A 21199-nucleotide genomic window follows, 5' to 3' on the forward strand; every position below is an offset into this window, starting at 1 on the left:
ATAATTTTGTGCAAAGTATTCGGGCACAGTTGAATTATTGAAACTTTTTATTATGGCCCACAAGTAGTGTCTTGGACTCATTTGTTCATAGAATCTGATGAGTCTATGCATGATGTAGCCCCTCTCACAAATATGGTGAAACCAGGGTTTGGGTAATGGAAGGCCTGTTTTGGCTTCAACCCCACCAAGTTGAGCTGTTACAACTCAGCTTCTTTCTCATGGATGTACATAGTTCTCAATTTGGTGGTGAAGCTTCCTCCTCCTAAAGTTAGATGGTTAAAAAGTTGCCTCTAGGTGTCCACTAGTAATTTATGGCCATGCCATGGGTGAATTGCCATTCCTAGCCTTCTCAACCTAGCACACAACTCTTTCTTCCTATGCATTTGGCAGCATGTCCTAGCACCTGTGTTCTGTGCCACTTTCAATCTGTGGGGCTTAGCCCATAGCCCAAATAGTTAGGCCGTCTAGGCCAAGCCCATTAGGTAAGAATTGGGCATAAGATTCTAGCCCTATGCCTGCCGGTCTACCAACAAAAAAACCCATTGTTTGAGCTTTGGCTACTAATTTCACAGGCTAGACGGGCCCAGCCTAAGCCAAATCCATCCCAATGCCGACCCCTGGTTGAATGAACTACACGCTTCCTCTGATTCTTTTAATTTCTTTGGTAATGTGTAAAGCACAAACAACTAAATGCGGTGCCATGTCAGTTTAGCTCAACTTAATAAGCAAATTCATGACCTAGATACAAGCAATATTAATCAATAGGTTAATAATTCAGGGAAAAATGTTAGGACCCCTTTTTGGAGAACCCCCACCACCCCCAATGCATTGTGATTGGCCAACTTTTTGTTTTTTTGTTTTTTTTTTTTCCTTCTATCTCTGGCTGACATGTGTCTGTGGGGGTTGTGGGGTTCAAAAAAAAAAAAAGGGAATCTGTATCATTTCGGATAATTCAGGATAGTGCATATACCTCAAATCTTCTGATGTTGTAACTCTAGCCTCTTTCTTGTTTATCAACAACCAGCTTTTCTCATCCAATGGAGGAAACATATAATTTGGGGAATGAATCAACATCCCCAACAATGTTTGAAGTGCAATGTTAGCATTAATTTTAAGCTCTTATATATACAAATATCTTCCCACATGCTAGAGATCGAATCAAACAACATTGGCAAATATCACTTCAGGTGTTGGAGGATCTGTTTTGAAAGCACTTAAATCAAGTAGCACACAAACTTGCCTCTAAATTTTGTCAATTTATTGGACAAACCTCATTGTACAATACAACATTATGTACAATTCACCAGATGGCAGTTCTAACTCCTTAAACAATGCAAATCACAATCAGAATACAACACAAATTTTAATTCAATGATGGTTATACATTTAGTGGAGCTCTGGGAACAAGAGATGATCCATGGTTCATACTGATGGGGAGATGAACATAAACTTCATGAACCTCCTGTTTACGTACCTCTCCTCTGTCCCTGGCTATGGCATGGCACAGGTACACCATATCAATAACATTGTCCAGCACATGCACGAAAAATCCTAGCACCACCATCATTAGCACCCATGCCATGGCAGCCACAGAATACGAGTCCGGCCAAAGGTTGCTTACGGCATTCAATAATGCACAAATCTGCAGTCCGAACCAGAATTGTTAGAAATTTCAGCTACTAGTTTAAATACCTAGGAAAACAGAAGCTTTTGGTGGGGCAAGTTGGAAATGTTTACTTAGCAGAGTAAAACATAACCAAAACAAATATCTTTAGGTCACCAAACATGGGTAACATCCACTTCTTTTTTTGTTTTTCTTTTCTTTTCTTTTCTTTTTTAGCTTTTCCTTGAGCCTTTATTTGAGACACAAAACACTCAGGTTGTTTGTTTATGTTATCAATTTGCTACTTTCTGTATACTCAAGACAAGAAATAGTTTTTTGTGTTTTTATAAAACAAAAACAGAAAACTTGTTTGATATGCAAAAATATTTTGAAAATAAATGAAAACAAGGAAAAAAAACGTGTTTTGTGAGTTGTTAAAGGAGGTGATCAATGGTAAAGTGGAGTGACCGGTGGTGCGAGGTGGCCACTACAGTCAGTCGTTAGAGTGTCACCAAAGGTCACGAAACAGCCGAAAGGCCATCACAAGGTGGCCTGAGGTCATGGAGTCGGCAATTGGCCAAAGCTGGCTGGTGGCAGCAGTGGTGAGTTGTGGCTAGAGGTGGTAAATGAGAGAGGAAAGAGTGAAAATACAATTTTTTTGTATCCAAAATTTTGAAAGTTTTACATTTGTTTAAAAACTAAAACAATATATTATACAAGTTTTCGCTTCTAGTTCCCAACAAAATGAAAATGAAAACGAAAACAGAACAATGCATGGTGTATTGCCTTACCAAATAGCACAAGTGCTCATTTTTTTTTTTTTTTGGGTAGGATATTAATACTTACGTATAGATCTTAACAAGTGAACTTATTGTCTAATAAGTCATATAAAAAAAATTTGTCAAAAAAACATGTCACTAATTGTAAATTTTAGAGATAATTTATAAAAATTATGACAAAAAAAAATCACTAAATGTCAATTTTTAGCGATATATATAAAAAATTGCCTCAAAAAAATTATTTTTAACGATAATTTTACCAAGACCTATTTTCAATAGAACTTAATGAGAATTAAATATAACTATTAGGGCCTATTGATAATTTACCAACACCTCGACTTAAACTTGAGACCTGGCACCCAAGTGCCCTCTCAAGACAACTTAGGCTACTATAACCCGAATCTCACTAGTGGTTCATTACAGTTGAAATTTTTTATTTTTCAGTTGTACAGATCCACTCATGGTCCGCCTGCCAACAAGGAGGCAAGATAGGTAACACACAAAATATTAATTTTAGGAAACAGAATGAAGAAAAAACTACTCACCACAATTGCATAAATTGAAGAGAAGACAAGAATAATTCCAGCAAGTAAATGAGTAGAAAGAGTCTCTACAAAAACAGCTGCGAGAAGATTGCGTTTTAGAAGCTCGTATGCCATCCTTACAGACGTGCAGTAAGCTTCACCAGTTACATCCTTCAAAATGCAACACTCATGGGGTGTGAATACCATCCCTTTTTTAGTATCAATGCTTTGCTCGATTAACCATACTTTTGGCGTTGATAGTTTTTCAAATGATGAAAAATCAAGAGTTATCCATATGATTTCAAGACTTTCTTCCATGTTTTAAGCATGATTTTTTTTTTTCTCTTTTCTTTTCCCCTTGAACACTATATATAATTATCTCTCAGCAACAAACAAATCTATCGATAGCTACAACAAAAACCTCAGGCAGATCCAAGTCAAATAAACAATAGTTAGGCACGACAAGTGCCATTAATAAGTTAATACAGCTTTACATAATGTCTCCTACACAAACAATGTTAGATGCAGATAGAACAAACTATTCTTCTCAGTGAACAAATGGATCACACAGTGAAATATGCACACCAGAGATCCGCAAACAGTATCATTTTCTTTGATTTCTTTACAGTATGAATCAGTAACTGCAAATACAAAAAAAAATTATTGTTTCCATAAAAAAGCCAAGCAGTTTAATATAGGAAATCAACTTTCATGGATATGATACAGTGGGAAAAAAACGAAATGTATTATTACCTACAACCAGATTAGCATTCTGAATCCTGCAAAACCTGCTATTTTCATTGTCACGAGGGAATTGTTGCTGAGCTTTTGCTTCCCTCCTCCCACTCGCTCTTAGATATCTCTCCAGAATCAGCAATAATCACCTTTTTCCTGGGCTTCCCGCTGTACGTACCAGCTCCCCCCTCAATTGCATAGACCGTGTCCATGCCTTCAATAACCTTACCAAAGACAATGTGCTTCCCATCTAACCTGAAAAGTTTAAAATGAAGATTTACACTGCACATACAGAAACATGGAAAATCAGAGTAGGCTAAATTTCTTAGGAGGTCTTAAAGCTCGCCCTTATTATAAAAGAATATTTGATAAAAGCACACGACTACTTTGCTTCAAGCCTCACATCTTAATTTTACTCATGAATGCACACAACCAGCTCCTGGCTGCCACCCCTAGCACCGGCCACCCCCCCCCCCCCCCCTCTTCCCATTCTGCCACTGCTACTCTCTCTCTCTCTCTCTCTCTCTCTCTCATTTGCAAGGGTTGCAGAGGGGAGGCGCTGAAGGGCGGGAAGGGCTGGGGTTGTGCCAGAGGGTGGGGAGGGTGGTGGTTGCTGGGTGGGGATAGGGTTAGGGTTTGGGGGCTTAAAGATGGGGCAAAGTCAAAATTTTATGATAGGATAAAATTGTAATATAATTCTTTTGAAGAGATTGGGGTCCAAAGAATAAATTGGCATGCTATTAGCAGCACCCTAAAAGAATATTTGATGAATGCACCCAACTTCTTTGTTTAGAGCTTAAAATCGTAATTTAACATAATGCCACTCCATGAAATAGCTTACCAGCTGGTCTTGACTGTGGTGATAAAAAATTGCGAGCCATTGGAATCAGCTCCTGAATTCACCATGGATACAACACCTGCAAAAGTACAATTTCAGGGGAAGATGATAGCAACTTAAAAAGATCTACATAACTAGGAAGATCAAGACTAAAATCCTGATTGTGGAACATTCATAAATACACATATCAAGGACCTGGATGTGAGTGTTTTATCTTAAAACTCTCATCACGAAAGGTCCCACCATATATGGATTCACCACCCTTCCCATCACCATAAATAATATCTCCGCCTTGAACCATGAACCCGGGTATTATACGATGAAATGGAGTTCCCTTATAGTGTAGAGCTTTTCCATTGGCAGTCTTGCCCAGCTCCCCTGCATTCAAAAGATTTAGGTTATAACATTAAAAGTTCAAAACCACATGAATCGAAAAGATGGGAACCAAAATACCTGTGCACAAAGCCCTGAAATTTTCTGCAATAAGAAAAATGCAAAAGATTAGGCAATTATGTAATCTAATAGGCAAAGACAAGGACATGTAACACGGACACACCAACTCAACAAGTTTAAAAAACCAGACATAAGTAACAATATTTTGGGTATTCATAGTTGTTCTACATCATTATCCCAATTGAAAGGCATATTTTGTGGCATAACTTAGAAGACATATTAAACAACCAAAACAAATAAAGTTCTTTCTTCAGTTTCAGATGCTTGAAATAAAAAGCTACATGGTGTATCACTGTATGTGGATAGAGTAGATGTAGATTATGGCAACATCTATGCAATTGTTCTATCCAAAGAAAAGACAAGAACCACGATCCAGCACTGAAAGGTTTTTTTATGAAAAGAAAAAAATAACGCTAGAATCAATACCACAAGAGAAAAAATATATACATCTTGGAAAATATCACTTTATGCTTTCCCGGATCCTGGTATCAATTCAAAGAAGAAAAGAATAACGCCAGAGTATTTAAGGCATACCAACAGTTTTGGGTACAATTTGGCCATATAATCCAAGAACAATTCTCCCTGCAAAAATTCATGGGAAATTTCAAAATTTAAAAAGATTGGAAATAAAGTGAGAAAGAGCACAAAAGAATGGAAAGGTGTAAAATTTGAAAATTATTAATCGAAAAGAAAGTACTTAAAATTTGAAAATCATTATAATTGAGAAATTGAAATGAGCTATAATTTTTTCTCCATTGAATATGGCCAGGCATGTCAAATCATATTTTCAGTATAGTATGAAACAACGACAATTCCTGTAATGAATTGGAATAGGGTTACGACAAATATGGAAGACAACAAACAACATCAGTTCATGCCAAAGTCAACAATCCAGAGTTGAGAAATATGCTATGAAACTAACAACTTATAAGTAGGACTGCAAACGGGCCAAGTTGTTTATTAGTATGTTTGGACTTGTTTATTAAGATTTTAACAAATTCAAGCTTGAGCTCAATAAAAATTTAACAAACTGAGCTCGAGCTGAGTTGGCTTAGGCTTGACTCGAGCCTGTTCACAAGTCTTAACGAGCCAATGAAATTATAAATTCATACTTGAATATGAGACTAAGGGGTTGTTTGGGATGTCCAAAATAAGTGCACTTTTTGACTTTTTGGACTAAAAAGTTGAAGGAAAAAATATGGTTGTTTGGATTAACTTTTTGACTTTTTATGGAAAAATGTGTATTAAAAAATTATATAAATTAGTGTGTAGGGGAAAATTAGGATTGGGAGTTGTGCAGCCGTAATTTTTAACTTTTAGTGAATAGTGATAACTTTTTGAGTAACTTTTTGGCTTTTTAGCTTTTTGGCCACATGTCAAACTTGGCCTAAAATTATAATTGAAACTTTGATTATACAATTATATACATCCTAAAAGAAAAGTTAATATCTTACCAAAATACTAATATCGACCACCGCTATTATATAATGTATTATCTATAGTTAGCTATTATTTATATATAAATAAATTTAGCTATTATTTACATTTACATTATTTAAATATATAAATAACATATTTATCCTATTTTTTATACATATTTTTACCTTATTTAATATATAAATAATATATTTATTCTATTATGCAGATAAATATTAAATGAGTCAAGCTAACGAGCCAAATTTTAGTATGTTTGAGCTTGTTTATTAAGATTTTTACGAGGTCGAACTTGAACGCAATAAAAATTTAACTAACCGAGTTCGAATGAGTCCTTACCGAGCCGAGCTCAAACCTGTTCACGAACGGCTTTGTTCATTTGTAGCCCTACTTATAAGTAAATTACATACAAAGATTTAAAAAAAAATGATTATGTGGAAACTCTTGTCCCCCCACCAGCTTAAGCATTGGTGCATATTAACTAAAATTCAAAAATGTAGAGAAGCAAGGGGCAAAAGCAAAGTTCATATTTCATATCCAGATTTTTGAGTTAATGAACTTCGGTACTCCGACTACAATCTATACAAAGTTAGAGACATGAAGACTTCATACCTACACGTTGTTTATCAATATCAACATCTAAATATACCCTGTGGGTAATTTCATGCAACTCTTCCACCTTCTGTTCCTCCTGAGCATGAAATTAAAGGAAGTTGTTCAACACACTAGCAACTTCTGGAGAAATAGAGAATGATCAATGCTGAGAGTAAATACTATCGTGAAAGGAAATACTCTACAACATACTAAGACCAATACTTCTAAATCTCAAGCATGTAAAACAAATTGTAATGAATTATGACTGCCAACAACAAATTGTAATGCATTATGACCGCCAACAGAAGATATCCCTTCAGTATAATAACAGAAATGAAAGACAGGAAACAACCTTTCTAAAACTGCACAAACCTCACAGGTAACATTATAGCCGATGAATATCCACATATTCAAGAAACCACAAATCCAATATTGAAAACAAAAGGACAAAAAGATTAGGTCTAATATGTATAGAAAAACTTGGATTGCAGAGAGGATACTAATACTGCGGATTGACTGATGTATTTCAATTAAAAGAACCAAAATATAAGTGTAACTCAAGTTCACATTTCAACATGCTCAACATATCCCTTCATGAAGTCCTTGCCTGTCAAGACCTATGAAACAAACAACGATAATATTTTACTCCACAACAACCTCAACAAGTTCCATCCAGGAAGCAAACTAATTAAAAGTATCAACATGCAGGTCAGTGACCAAGGAACCGACAATGAAAATTTCTAATTAAGTAACACAATCTTATTTCACACTACCAGCACAAATGGAGCTTGGAGAAGTACAATTCAGGTGACTGGACAGAGTTATTGGCTTCCCATTGGAAAAGATCATCATATATAATATAACCATATATTCAAGAATGCAAGGTTTGGTGAAAGTTGCAAATACTCATATCCTGATGAATGCATAACACAGATTCTAAGGCTGTGTTTAGATGTTGAATTTGGGTAGATATTTGTGGAGGGAAATGAAAATGAAGTATAAGCTCTCTTTTCTCATATTTCCCGACCCTTTACCTCCACAAATCACTACCCAAATGCAAGAACCAAACACAACCCAAGGCTCATTTTGGATCACAGGGTGAGAAAAGAAACAAAATGATGTTTTCTCACTATCATGTTTGAATGAGTAAAACACCAAAGTATATGATATAAGAATATGGGTGGGAATTCTTTTTCTTTCTTTTTCCTTTTGTATATTAATGGGCAATCCTGTATTATAAAATATACACAATCAATCAATTTAGTTCTGTAAAATCTCATCATTTTGGTGACAAAAAAAACCAATAAAAGCTCACCACTTTCACTCGAGAAATTTTCGTATGCCAATAGAGTACCACGTGGCACTACCTTCTACCAATCACAAATGTATATGCCCCTTATTATTCCTCAAACACCCAACATAAATATAGTGAACCCTACTGTACCACATGACATATACCAATCCGCATACAAAAATTATTCCCTTCACTCCATTTCTCACCTAACTCAAAATTCTCTCTTTATTTCTTATTCTTTCTCACCAAATCACTCAATCCAAATGGATCATAAGTGAAACATGACAGCTAAGACTTGAGCAATATACAGAAAAGCATAACTACTCATGCCCCTATCATATAAACTACTATAGACAGAAACCCATCAAAATCATCGTTACACATAAAAGCATAATTCAATTGTGTAATGCATCAGAGTTCGATACAATCAAAACAAGCCCTATTTCAAAATCGAATCCGATACCACAAAATCCTTTTCTTTTCTTTTTTTTTTTCATCTCCATGAAAAAAAGACCTAAAACCATAATTGTGTGTATATATACAATATAGGAAAATGGGTAAGAGAAAGCGTACACGATGGGAGATGGAGAAGGCGAGAATAATGAGAATTGAGACGACGAGCAACAGAAGAAGACTTCGCGGTTGAACTAGAGCTACTGAGATCTCCCTACGCATCTTTCTTCCCTTTTTGATTCAATGCTTTCTCATTATGAATATTGAATTCTCTCTCTCTCTCTCTCCCTCCTGCCTTCTCTCTCTAGACTTGAAAACCCCCCTCTCTCTCTCTTCTCTCTCTCTGTGACTCTGTCTCTCTGAGCATGCAATGGATTGGAGTCTTTGCAGGTTGAGGACAAGCCCAGTGAATGGGTTGGGTTTCGCTATAGATCTGGTTTTCAAGTCTCACTTTGGGTTCGGGCTTTGGCTTGTCCGGCCCGTTCTATTTTATAAAGGGTCAAGGTAAATATTGAGAAAATTATTAGGAAGTCTTGTTTAAAAAACGTGTAGTCTATTTAGTCCAATAACATTTTACTTATACCCAAAAGTCCTATAACGTTATTATTCTTCTTTTCTGCCTCTCTTTTTCTTTGTCTCTTTTACTCTTTGTGTTTTTCGGCGATCGTTGACGGGTAATTATATCTTGCTTCTTCTCTTTCTCTTTCCAATATATAGTCACCGACGACCGATGACTATCATTGATTGGGATTCACCGGCAACCACCGACCGCCGACTACTTACTTCACTCTCACCGACAATAAAAAAGATATGTTTCCGACGAAGAAAATGAATAGATTTACATCAGATCTGATGTAGATCTACATAAGATTCGGCTAGATCTAAACAAAAAATAATTGCCGGAGTACAATCTTCTCTCTATATTCGCCTCTCTTCTTCGATCTCTTATTTTTTTTACATTTTCTCTGTTATACACTTCTCTTTTTTCTGTTCTAATGGAGAAAATTTTTAAGTTTTGAACAAGTTGTTTTCGAGTTTTAGTTATAGGGGGTGAAAAATGTAAAATTTTACAGTTTCAAAATTTTTTGGTGCTGTGTAGATTTACATCAGATCTGAGTAGATTTACATCAGATCCGGCTAGATCTAAAAAAAAAATAGTTGCAGGAGTACAAACATTTCTCTATATTCACCTCTCTCCTTTGATCTTTTTTTTTTTTTTATACACTTCTCTTTTTCTGTTCTAATGGAGAAATTTTTTAAGTTCTGAACAAGTTATTTTCGAGTTTTAGTTACAAGCGGTGAAAACTGTAAAATTTTACAGTTTCAAATTTTTTTGGTGCTGGAATGAATCATGGTATAAAACTGTAAAATTTTACAGTTTCATAATAGTCTTTAGAATTGTAAAATTTTACAATTTCATAACATGTTTTTCAGTTTGATTAATAAAAATAGATACTTAATAGATTTTTTGCTTTGAAACTGTAATATTTTACAGTTTCAAAACTTACTTTTCAGTTTGATCAATATTGGAGATTATTTGCTTAAACCTTACAAAAATTAAAAAATAGCATATGTTTTTTCCATTGTTGCTGTTTTTTGTCGTTTCATTTTTTTTTTCCTTTTAGTTTATCAATATTTAGCACATTTTGCTATATTTTTTCACTCTAATCTCTCCATTTATTTTTTTTTTCCGGCGATATTCTGGATATTCCGGTGAATCACCAATGATGTTCTTAACGTTCCGTGAACGTTCTGAACATTCCGGCGACTTCAATTAACGTTCTTAACACTCCGGTGAATTTCCGGCGATACTCCGGCGACTTTCTGATGATGTTGAATATTCCGACAAGTTTTCGGTGATCGTTTGACGGAAGTTTGACGGTAGTAGAATGTAACAGCATCTGTAAATTGAAAAAAAAAAGAAGATTTTTTGATAACAATTAAAAATATATAGGACTAATTGGTGTAAGTGTTTTGTTTGGGGATTAGATAGATCATGAACTTTGTATATGGGACTTATTGGTAAGTTTCCCGTAAATAATTAAATAAATAATTTAATTTAATTTAATAATTGTATTTCATTATATTTTAAGGGGACTTATGTGTACATCTTAATACATGAACTTATTATTCAATAAATTTTATGATAATTAATTGTGTTTTTTTATCAAACACTATTAAAAAAATTGTATTTTGAAAATTGTCACAAAAAATATCACTAATTATACGTTTTAACAATATTTTACAAAAATTGTCACAGAAATATCACTAATTTTTAATTTTCAGCAGTAGTTTGAAAAATTCGTCATAGAAAAAATTCACTAGTTATAAATTTTAGCAACAATTTATAAAAATCATGATAAAAAATCATTAATTGTCAATTTTTAGCGACGTGTAAAAAAATATCATGAAAATTATTTTTAGCGACGATTTTACTAGGATTTACTTTCAATATGACTTATGGGACATAAGTTCAACTATTAGGACCCATTAGTAGTTTATCCTTATTTTAAAAATAAGGATAAAATACAAATATTCCTCCTGAAATTTGTTTAATAGTTTTGAAAATTATAAAAGCCCTCTTGTCAAGAAAAATTTATTTAATAAAATTAATGAAAATAAAAATTCTAGTTATACTTCTATACAACAATAAAATTATCTGAACTATTAATTGACTTAATAATTTATTAATAAAAATGACCGTTTGTTATGTAATTAGAAACTTGACGGGACGGGATGTAATTTTCATAATTATAGGGACAATTTATATTTTAAATAAACTTTAAGGAACATATTTATAATTTACCCTAAACATAAGTTATTCATTTTCAAAATTATATTTATTTCTTTATTTATTTATTTTGGTCTTAAACATACATTGGGCCTCATGACCTTTGAGCTAACTCAAGAAATCTAGTTGATTTTTGTATTTTAGTAAGTTTAATTGTGGGTTTTTTTTTTTTTTTCAGATTTTAAAATTTCAGTTTTTATAATACACGTTTTTTTTTTAAATATACTTTAAGATCTATTTAAAAAAAATCAATATTAAATTTGAGATTATAGGGGAAATTTTTTCTCAATTTCTCAAGCAATATTTACAGATTTTGAAAACTATGAAATTTCATGGTTTTCACATTGGCCCCATTTGATATCACTTACAAGTTAGATTTTATACTTATAAATTTTTAGATTATTAGTTTAAAAGAATTAAAATAAATTGTAAATGTGTTTGGTGTAATCTATGAAAAAAGTTGAACCTATTTTGCTAAATAAATTGTCACATTTTTTTTTGTGAAAAAAATATAAAAAAATGTCCTCAAAAGTTATAATTAAAACAAATATATGTCACTTTATTTGTTCATACATATTTAAGGATTTCAATTATGCTAATAAAAACACACATGATGTAGTTCAAAAATATTGTCTTTTTTGGGTCAAATTGTTAGACAATATTCACTGTATTCGAAGAATTGATTAAGGAAGAATAAAATCTGTTTGATTACTTAAATCAAAATAGAACATAGAATAATAAAATATGGAAAAACAGATTCTTATTTTGTTACAAACCAAAAAAATAAAAAAATAATGAAACTCAAAATGAAAATCACAAACAAACTACTTATAGTATTGCTTCTCCCGAAATTCAATGAAGTCCAGTGTTGAACACGGTCTCCTTAAGAAAAATTCATGCTCTCCAAAGTGCTTTCAGAATGTGGACGTCTATCTTTCAGGATAAAATGATTGACGACAATTAGTAGCAGCACTACAAACTAAATATTCAGCGAACATACTTCGTGTTTATACTCTTTCTTATAGAAAAGTTATGCAGCAAAATGCAGGAAGCAAAAGCAGAAAGAAGAACGAAAATTGAATGAAAAACCAAATGGAGGACTTGTCTATTTTTAAGAGACTTGGTGGCTATTTGGGATAGATTTGAACAGATAAAGAACCCGTTTGGGTTGGTTTTGAGCAAGTAAAGAACCTATTTGGGTTGGAAGAAAAGGTTCATTGGACTAAACTGCCAACGCTCAGAAACGTTGGAGTCATTTTGGAATTTATTTTGAATTTCAAACCAAAATTTAAATTCCAAACGGTAAGAATTTAATTTTAGAAAAATAAAATTCAAATATTTTTTGTCCAAAAAGATAAGCATTGGACTACACAAGCCCAACCCATCCTCTCACCCCCGCCCAAGCCCAGGTTGGTCCGGCGGCGGTGGCGTGCGTGGAAATGGGTCAAGGCCCACTTTCCCTATAACCTACCCCTTCACAAACTTGGATACCCCTTGGGGCCTTTCTCAAAATGCAAACTCAAGGCTTATAAACCCACACCAAGTTTGCCTACTCAAGCAATGTAGGACAAGCCTTTTCACCATCCCTTATGGAAACCTCACCAAAACACAATTTCCATAGAGTTCATTTTGACATTGATTTCCCAACCAAATATAAGACATGAATCATTACGCGGCAAAGAACGCGTTGCCACATAGACCCGTCAACTTTAGTGCATGGGTCCCATTTAAAAAATCGACCAAAGTTTAAGAAAAAAATTGTTTTGTTTTTGTAACAACCCCGATCTATAAGTAGCTGTTAATCTGTAATTAAGAATGCTAATTAAGTTTTAAGAATGAGATTTGTTATCCCAAGTAGGCAACCTAAGAGGGAGGTAAATTGAGTTATTAAAAATTTTATTTAAAATTAACACAATATTCAGAATTTTAATAAACAAAAAAAAAAAAAATAGAATAGTAATTATCAATATAAAAGTAAGAGAGATAGGGAGAGAAAATCAAACACTGAGATTTATGTAGGTTTGGCACGCCAGACCTACATCCACTCCCCAAGGAACCTCCTTAAGAATTTCTTTACTATCAATTGAATAAATACGCCACCAAGCTTGTGGATTTGACACATGACTTACTCTTATCTATTGAGCCTCACTCAACAATAAATGCCTTACCCTTACAAAATCTCTCACAAAAATAATGAATAAAAATAAGTGGTTCTTAAACCCTCTTTTACAATAATTCTCTCACAAAGAGTAGATATGAAAGTGTAAGAACAAAAGCTACACTTAGATTTGAAAGTGAAAGAGTAGAATATAATATACTCAAAATTTTGGAGTACACATAAATTTTTCTCTTCAAATTCTTTATCTTTCTCCACACACAACACTTCTATTTATATACAAAAATATACCCGTTGGAGGTAGGACGCTCTTTGCTGACGTCATGGATTATTTGGGCATGCTCCTTGACAGACAAAAGGCATCTAAAATCATGTGGCACCCTTTTCTTTTGTCAAAAATTGTATTTTCTTGGTCTATTTTTTTCTTTGTCAAACCTTATATTTTCTTTGTCCACTTTTTCTTTGTCAAACATTATAGGCAAATCATTAAGGTTTTGAATATTTAATTTAATCAACATTTTTTAATATAATATCATGTATATATATATATATATATATAATATTCTAATCACATATTTGCATAAAAAAAAATCTCTTTAAATAATATTTATGATAGATCTGAAAATATATGCCCTCTTTAAATTATTGTAAATGTTGTAGGGATTTTAAACTAAATATATACTTCCACTCCATATCAATTTTGTCAAAAGAAGACAACTCATCACTACCAAATTTGTCAAAATAATACAATCAATCAATTTGTCAAAAGATGAATAGTAATCAGTCTACTTTTTTTCAAAAAGTGAATAGTAAAGTTTTCAAAATATTTCCATTTAAATAATATTTAAATGTATCATACAATATATATTTTAAATAGATAATATTTTGTGTCAAATAATATGTATATTAAAAAATTCAAATTTTGACAAATAATATTTTAGACATCATCAAAATTAAATAATATGATTAACAATCTCTCTCTTTTTGATGATGGCAATATTTGTATGGATTTGACACAAAATAAAAATCAACAAGTTATTTGATAATTTTGCAACATAAAATATTTAATGCGCATGCATGCATTGGAATTCAAAGTCATATTTTTTTTCTCCCCCTTTGACATCATCAAAATAAAATATGCAGATAGGAAACAAACACATTTGATAAAATAATCTGAGATGTCAAAAATATAACAATGGTCCTTAGGTCTTGTCAAGATCATTGTGGAGATTTTGGAACATCTCGAGCGCACAAAATGTTGACAAACAAAAGATTTGAGTAGATATGTATCGAGGATTGGATCGATGGAGTATATAAAAAGTGACAAGGATGATAGGCAAAGAGACGAAAATATTAAGTGTTAGAGAAAAAAATTTATTTTACCTTCTTATGTAATCATGTCATTCCTTCCCTTAGCTATCAATGGTTCAGACATGCATGAGGTGCCTGAAATGCAGGCAAATGAGAGGGTATCAGTGATGCAGGCACATGCCATTCCTGTAAATGAGGGTTCTAGTGTTATTGGTAATCGAAATGATATCGATGCTATTAATAACACTATAGCTTTGAGTACATAGGCAATGACTGCAGTTTCCAATATGGCTCGACGATTACAAGCAAGAATACAAGAAAATCAATAATTGAGATGAGGTGTGCTTGGCAAAACAACAACTGGCTAATATTCGTAAGGAGAAGAGAGAGCTAAAAAGGAAAAATGCGTAGTTGGAGAATGCGTTGCAATATTATGTAACGGTTATAATGCCAAGACTTACAGAAGTTGAAAATAGAGAGAGGCATGTAAAAGAGGCTCATGAAAATTTGTTGAGAGAAGTGAAACGAAAAAAATCTGGGAAGCCTTCTGAAAACTTACATGTGATCGAGTAATATTTTCTCCTTCTGAAATAAAATTGCAAACATTTCTCCTCCTTATATATATATACATATATAAATTCTTTCTTTGCAAAAAAAATTTGGTGGTGCAGATAAGAAGTAGTGCAGACAAGAAAAATATATATATACTCCTTCTAAAATTATGTACAGAATATACACACATCCTTTATTATTATTATTATTATTATTATTGTTATTATTATTATTATTATTATTATTATTATTATTATTATTATTATTATTATTATTATATAATTGTTAATCTCAAAATATATGAGTCTCCCCCTAAATTAATGCACTAAAAATTACATAAATTTGAAGAAATAAATTACCAATCTATAATACCAAGGGCCATTCAGATCCGGCCATAAACAACTACACCAAGTGCATTAGCATAAAAGGAGAAAATAAAAATAAAAACAATTTCTTTAGACAAGGTAGAAGCAATCATTATTAAATCCAAAAGAGTTTGGAGCATATACAACAAGTAAAAAAATATAACACAGTGCAAAAAGAATTTTAACATGTTGATCGATGATGATCTTGATAATCGGAAGGAATAGAGAAGATCGTGTAATCGATGATGAATTTTTGTAGATCGGTGATGGATCTTGGTGGATCAGTAACTGATCTTGTCAAATCGGTAATTGATCTTGATGAACCAAAAATGATGTTGAAGATCAGTGATGGATCTTGGTGGATCAGTAATTGATCTTGTCAGATCGGTAATTGATCTTGATGAATCGAAAATGATGTTGGAAGTAGAGCTGTGAGGGATCTTGGCAAGTCGATAAGGAATTTGAGTGGATGATGGCAGTGATGACGGTGATGGATGATGTTGTGGATGGTGGAGCTAGTTATGGACGATGGTGAGTATGAATATGGTGTCGGCTGAGGATGAGAAAGAGAAAGGGAGAGTGAGAGAAAGAGAAAACAGAGAGTGAGGGAGAGAGCGGGTGAGAGATCGAGACAGAGTGGGTGAGAGAGAGAGAATATATATATGTATATAATTTATTTTTCTTTTTAATATTATTATTATTATTATTATTATTATTAGAACTATTTATTATTTAATTATAAAAAAAATTATTTTTAATATAAACATTATATTGAAGTATTCATCATACCAAGTTCTATTCTAATATAACAAAATTGTTCTTTATTTAGAGGCTTGGTAAATATGTCAACTAATTGATGATTTATAGGCACAAATTCGAGTTCAATGTCACATTTAAGTACATGATCTCTTAGAAAATGATGCATTATTTCAATGGGTTTAGTGCGTGAGTGCTGAATAGGATTTTTTAAAAGGTTAATGGCACTTGTGTTGTCACATTTTATAGGAATATGATCATGGTGAAGTCCAAAATCTTGAAGTTGTTGTTTCATCCAAAGCAATTGTGCACAACACCCAGCGGCAACAATGTATTCTGCTTCAGTATTTGACAGAGCCACTGAGTTTTGTTTTTTGCAAAACCAAGAAGTAAGTGAGCGTCCAAGAAAATGACAAGTGCCACTAGTGCTTTTTTGATCAAGTCTACATCCCGCAAAATCGGCATCTGAGTAACCAAAAACTTCAAATGCGGTTCCCTTAGGATACCATAATCCCAAATTCGGAATGCCAACAAGATATCTGAAAATACGTTTGACTGAGGTGATGTGTGACTTTTTCGGTGCGGATTGAAAATGTACACACATGCAAACACTAAACATTATATCGGGTCTACTTGCAGTAAGATAGAGTAGGGAACCAATCATACCTCGATATTTCTTTTCATCTACAGGTTTACTTTGCTCATCTTTGTCGATTTTTATTGATGTGCTCATTGGAATTGCTACAAGCTTTGATGATTCTATTTCAAACTTTTTGAGTGGATCCTTGATATATTTCGTTTGATTTAAATGAATCCCATTATTAGTTTGTTTAATTTGTAGACCAAGGAAGTAATTTAAACTCCCCCATCATACTCATTTCAAATTCACCCTATATATCTTTAGTAAACTCTTTACACAAATTTTCATTAGTAGCACCAAAAATGATATCATCAACATAAATTTGAACAATTAGCATATCTTCCTTTTTTATTTTTATAAAAGGTGTTGTATCAATTTTTTCTCTACAAAAACATTTTTCAAGTAGAAAATTACTCAATCTTTCATACCAAAACTCTAGGAGCTTGTTTTAAGCCAAATAAGGCTTTTGAAAGTTTGAAAACATGATCCGGAAATTTATGATTTTCAAAACCGGGAGGTTGTTCAACATAAATTTCCTCCAAAATGTATCCATTTAAAAAAGCACTTTTAACATCCATTTGATATAATTTAAAATCTTTAAAACATGCAAAAGCAAGTAACATTCTAATAACTTCAAGTCTAGCAATTGGGGCAAAAGTTTCATCAAAATCAATGCCCTCTTCTTGATTATAACCTTGAGCTGCTAATCTAGCTTTATTTCTAGTAACAACTTCGGATTCATCCATTTTATATCGAAAAACCCATTTTGTACCAATAACAGGGTGATCCTTAGGTCGATGAATTAAAAACTAAACTTCATTCCTTTCAAATTGATTTAATTCTTCTTGCATTGCCAAAATCCAGTTTTCATCATTTTCAGCTTCTGAAAACGATTTTGGTTCAATTTGTGAAACAAACGCTAAGTTACCATAAACATTTTTAACAGAGGGACGAGTTTTTATACCTTCCACCACATCACCTATGATGAGGTCTTTGGAGTGGCCATGAGCATACTTCTATTCTTTTGGTAAATTTGAGTCGTTTTCTGGAAGAACATATATTTCTTAAAGTTTTTCTATTGTCATTTCTTCTTCATGTTCGCGTAATGGATTTTCTTCATTTTCTTTTATGTAAATGTTCTCCATGCTTGGTTGTTTTTCTACAATATCATTACTTACAAGATTCTTGGAAATAATGTTGTTAGATTCATCAAAAACAACATGCACAGATTCTTCAACAAGTAGAGTTCTTTTATTGAATACTCTATAAGCTTTACTGGAAATTGAATATCCAAGAAATATACCTTCATCCGATTTAGCATCAAATTTTCCTAAGTTATCTTTATTGTTATTTAATACAAAGCATTTACAACTAAATGCACGCAAGTGATTAATATTAGGTTTTTTACCTTTCCAAATTTCATAAGGGGTTTTCTTAAGAATATGTTTAATCATAGCTCGGTTTACAACATAGCATGCAGTGTTAACAGCCTCCGCCCAAAAATATTTAAGTAAATTATTTTTACAAAACATAGTATGAGCCATTTCTTCAAGAGTTTTATTTTTTCTTTCAACTACACCATTTTGTTGAGGAGTTCTAGGGGTAGAAAAGTTATGATTAATTCCAAACTCATCACAAAACATAATAAAATCATCATTTTCAAATTCTTTACCATGATCACTTATAATACTACAAATATTAAGATTTTTTTCATTTTGAATTATTTTACAAAGTCTTGGGAAATTATAAAAAGTTTCATTTTTGTGTGCTAAAAATAATACCCATTTATATCTAGTATAATCATCAACACAAACGAGAACATATGATTTTCCTCTTAAACTTAATGTTCTAGATGGTCCGAATAAATCAATATGCAAGAGTTGAAGCGGTTTAGTAGTTGAAATGATATTTTTGGATTTAAAAGAAATTCTACTTTATTTTTCAAATTGACGTGCATCACAAAGTTTGTCTTTTTCAAAAACAATTTTTGGTAAGCCAATGACTAACTCATTTTTTGAAAGTTTGGAAATTAAATCGAAATAAGCATGTCCTAATCTTTTATGCCAAAGCCAATCATTATCATTTATAGCAGATAAACATTTAATGTTAAAATAAGAAGATAAATCATGTAAATCAAACATATATACATTTTCATGTCTGTAACCTACAAATAAAGTTTTATTTTCTAGGGTGTTCTCAATAGTACAATGTGTTTTCTCAAAAATAACTCTATACCCTTTATCACATAATTGACTAATGCTAACCAAGTTACGTTTTAAACCTTCAACAAGTAAAACATTTTCAATAATAGGAGAATGATTTTTACCGATACTACCTACACTTATGATTTGACCCTTGCTATTGTCGCCGAAAGTCACATATCCGCCATCCTTTGGTTGGAGTATGGCGAACATAGCTTTATTTCCGGTCATGTGCCTCGAACATGCACTGTCGAGATACCATCTATCGTTACTGGATTTTGTCTTGAAATATATCTACAAAAATTTGATTTTTCTATTGGTACCTATATTTTCTTGGGTCCATAAAAGTTAGAATTTGACAAGAGTTAGAATTTGAAATGTTCTTAGGAACCCACATTTTTTTTATTTTAGCAAAATGATTTCTTTTAACTGGATATAAAGGTGAAATATGACATTTTGTACCACAAAAATGACATGTGAGATGGGAGTGATTAAAAGATGCATGCGCAAAACCATTTTTGACAGTTTTTACTTTTGAAAAAGGTTTATATCCAATTCCAACTCTACCAAAAGTACGATTATGATTTTTAAGAATTTTATCTAAAGTCTCTACCTTGAGTGAATTTGGAAAGAGTATTTTTCAAGTCTTTGATATTTTCTTTCAAAACAATTTGCTCATTTTTTAAAGACTCATTTTCTTCTTGCAATACAACTAATGTTTTCTCAGAAATTGAAGACTCTTTTCAAGTTAAAATATCAGTTTTCTTTTCCATTTTCATGGTTTCATTTTCTAAATCATTTATTTTGGAAGTTAAGGATTCATTTTCTTTTGATAAACTTGAAATCACTTTCTTTTGACAGTTATTTCTCAACCTAAGTTTCATAAATTCAGTATGTAATTCATCAAAAGCTTATTGTAATTCATTAAACATAAAAGATTCGTCATTTACCTTATCTTTGTTTCCAAGTGCCATTAAGCATAGGTTAGCATCCTCATTTATGCAAACTTCGGTTTCTGAGTCGCTTTCATCGCTATCTTCTCCCCATACTGCAATCATGGCTTTCTTCTTGTCCTTTTTGAATTGTTTCTTAAGTTCCCGACATTCTGATTTGTAGTGTCCAGGTTTGTTGCATTCATACCAGGTAACTTCAAATTTTTTATGATTTTCTCCCTTTTAAAAATACCTATTGTTGAAATTTTTTCTGAAAAATTTTCGCACACCTTGTTTTTTTTTCACAAATCTTTTGAACTTCTTAGTGATGAATGTCATTTCCTCATCCTCATTCGAATCATCTTCCTCATCCTCTTGATATTTCGAGGTGGATTTGAAGACTATTCCTTTCTTGTTATTGTTGTCCTTCTCTTTTTTTTTTTCTTGCATTATGAGCTCATGAGTTAAAAGAGATCCCATTAACTTATCTGGACTTAGCTTTGATAAATCCTTTGTGACGCCCCAAATTTTAAGGACATCATAATAAGATTTAGAACTTAAAATCAATGTTGCCACCAAACATCACTAACATCCATTAAATAATGTGAGACCATGAAATATCCTCCCACATGGATTGTAGAGATCCAACGAAGAGATGAACTTGGTCCTGGTATACCTGCAAAGACGAGCATGATCGGCGCCACCCAACCGGGGTAGCTGGCTGGAGGCACTTCAATGGTGAAGTCAGTCCTCTGTTAAGCAGAATGAAAGTCTAGAAAGAGTAGAGTGATTGGTGTGTAGTGTAAGGAAAGAGAACATACCTTCCAC

The 21199-nt window shown here is 32.6% G+C and overlaps 1 protein-coding gene across 2 annotated transcripts; it reads right to left on the reverse strand.

The window, feature by feature from the left end:
* Window positions 1-3348: 3348 nt before the first annotated feature.
* LOC114281906 (peptidyl-prolyl cis-trans isomerase CYP21-1) lies at window positions 3349-9167 on the reverse strand. Of its 2 annotated transcripts, none has more exons than XM_028224496.2 (8): window positions 8828-9167; window positions 6979-7057; window positions 5467-5514; window positions 4933-4956; window positions 4675-4857; window positions 4483-4558; window positions 3660-3896; window positions 3349-3547 (listed from the first exon to the last, which is right to left on the reverse strand). In XM_028224496.2, the coding sequence occupies exons 1-7, from the start codon at window positions 8927-8929 to the stop codon at window positions 3710-3712; spliced, it is 699 nt and encodes a 232-aa protein (XP_028080297.2). In that variant the 5' UTR covers window positions 8930-9167; the 3' UTR covers window positions 3349-3547; window positions 3660-3709. The 2 variants fall into 2 exon arrangements, with proteins under 2 accessions (XP_028080297.2, XP_028080296.2); XM_028224495.2 differs by having other exon boundaries at window positions 3660-3923.
* Window positions 9168-21199: the final 12032 nt, after the last annotated feature.

Source organism: Camellia sinensis, chromosome 5 (assembly GCF_055761805.1).
Source record: "Camellia sinensis isolate YWXY chromosome 5, ASM5576180v1, whole genome shotgun sequence".
In the NCBI taxonomy this organism is placed as follows: Eukaryota; Viridiplantae; Streptophyta; class Magnoliopsida; order Ericales; family Theaceae; genus Camellia; species Camellia sinensis.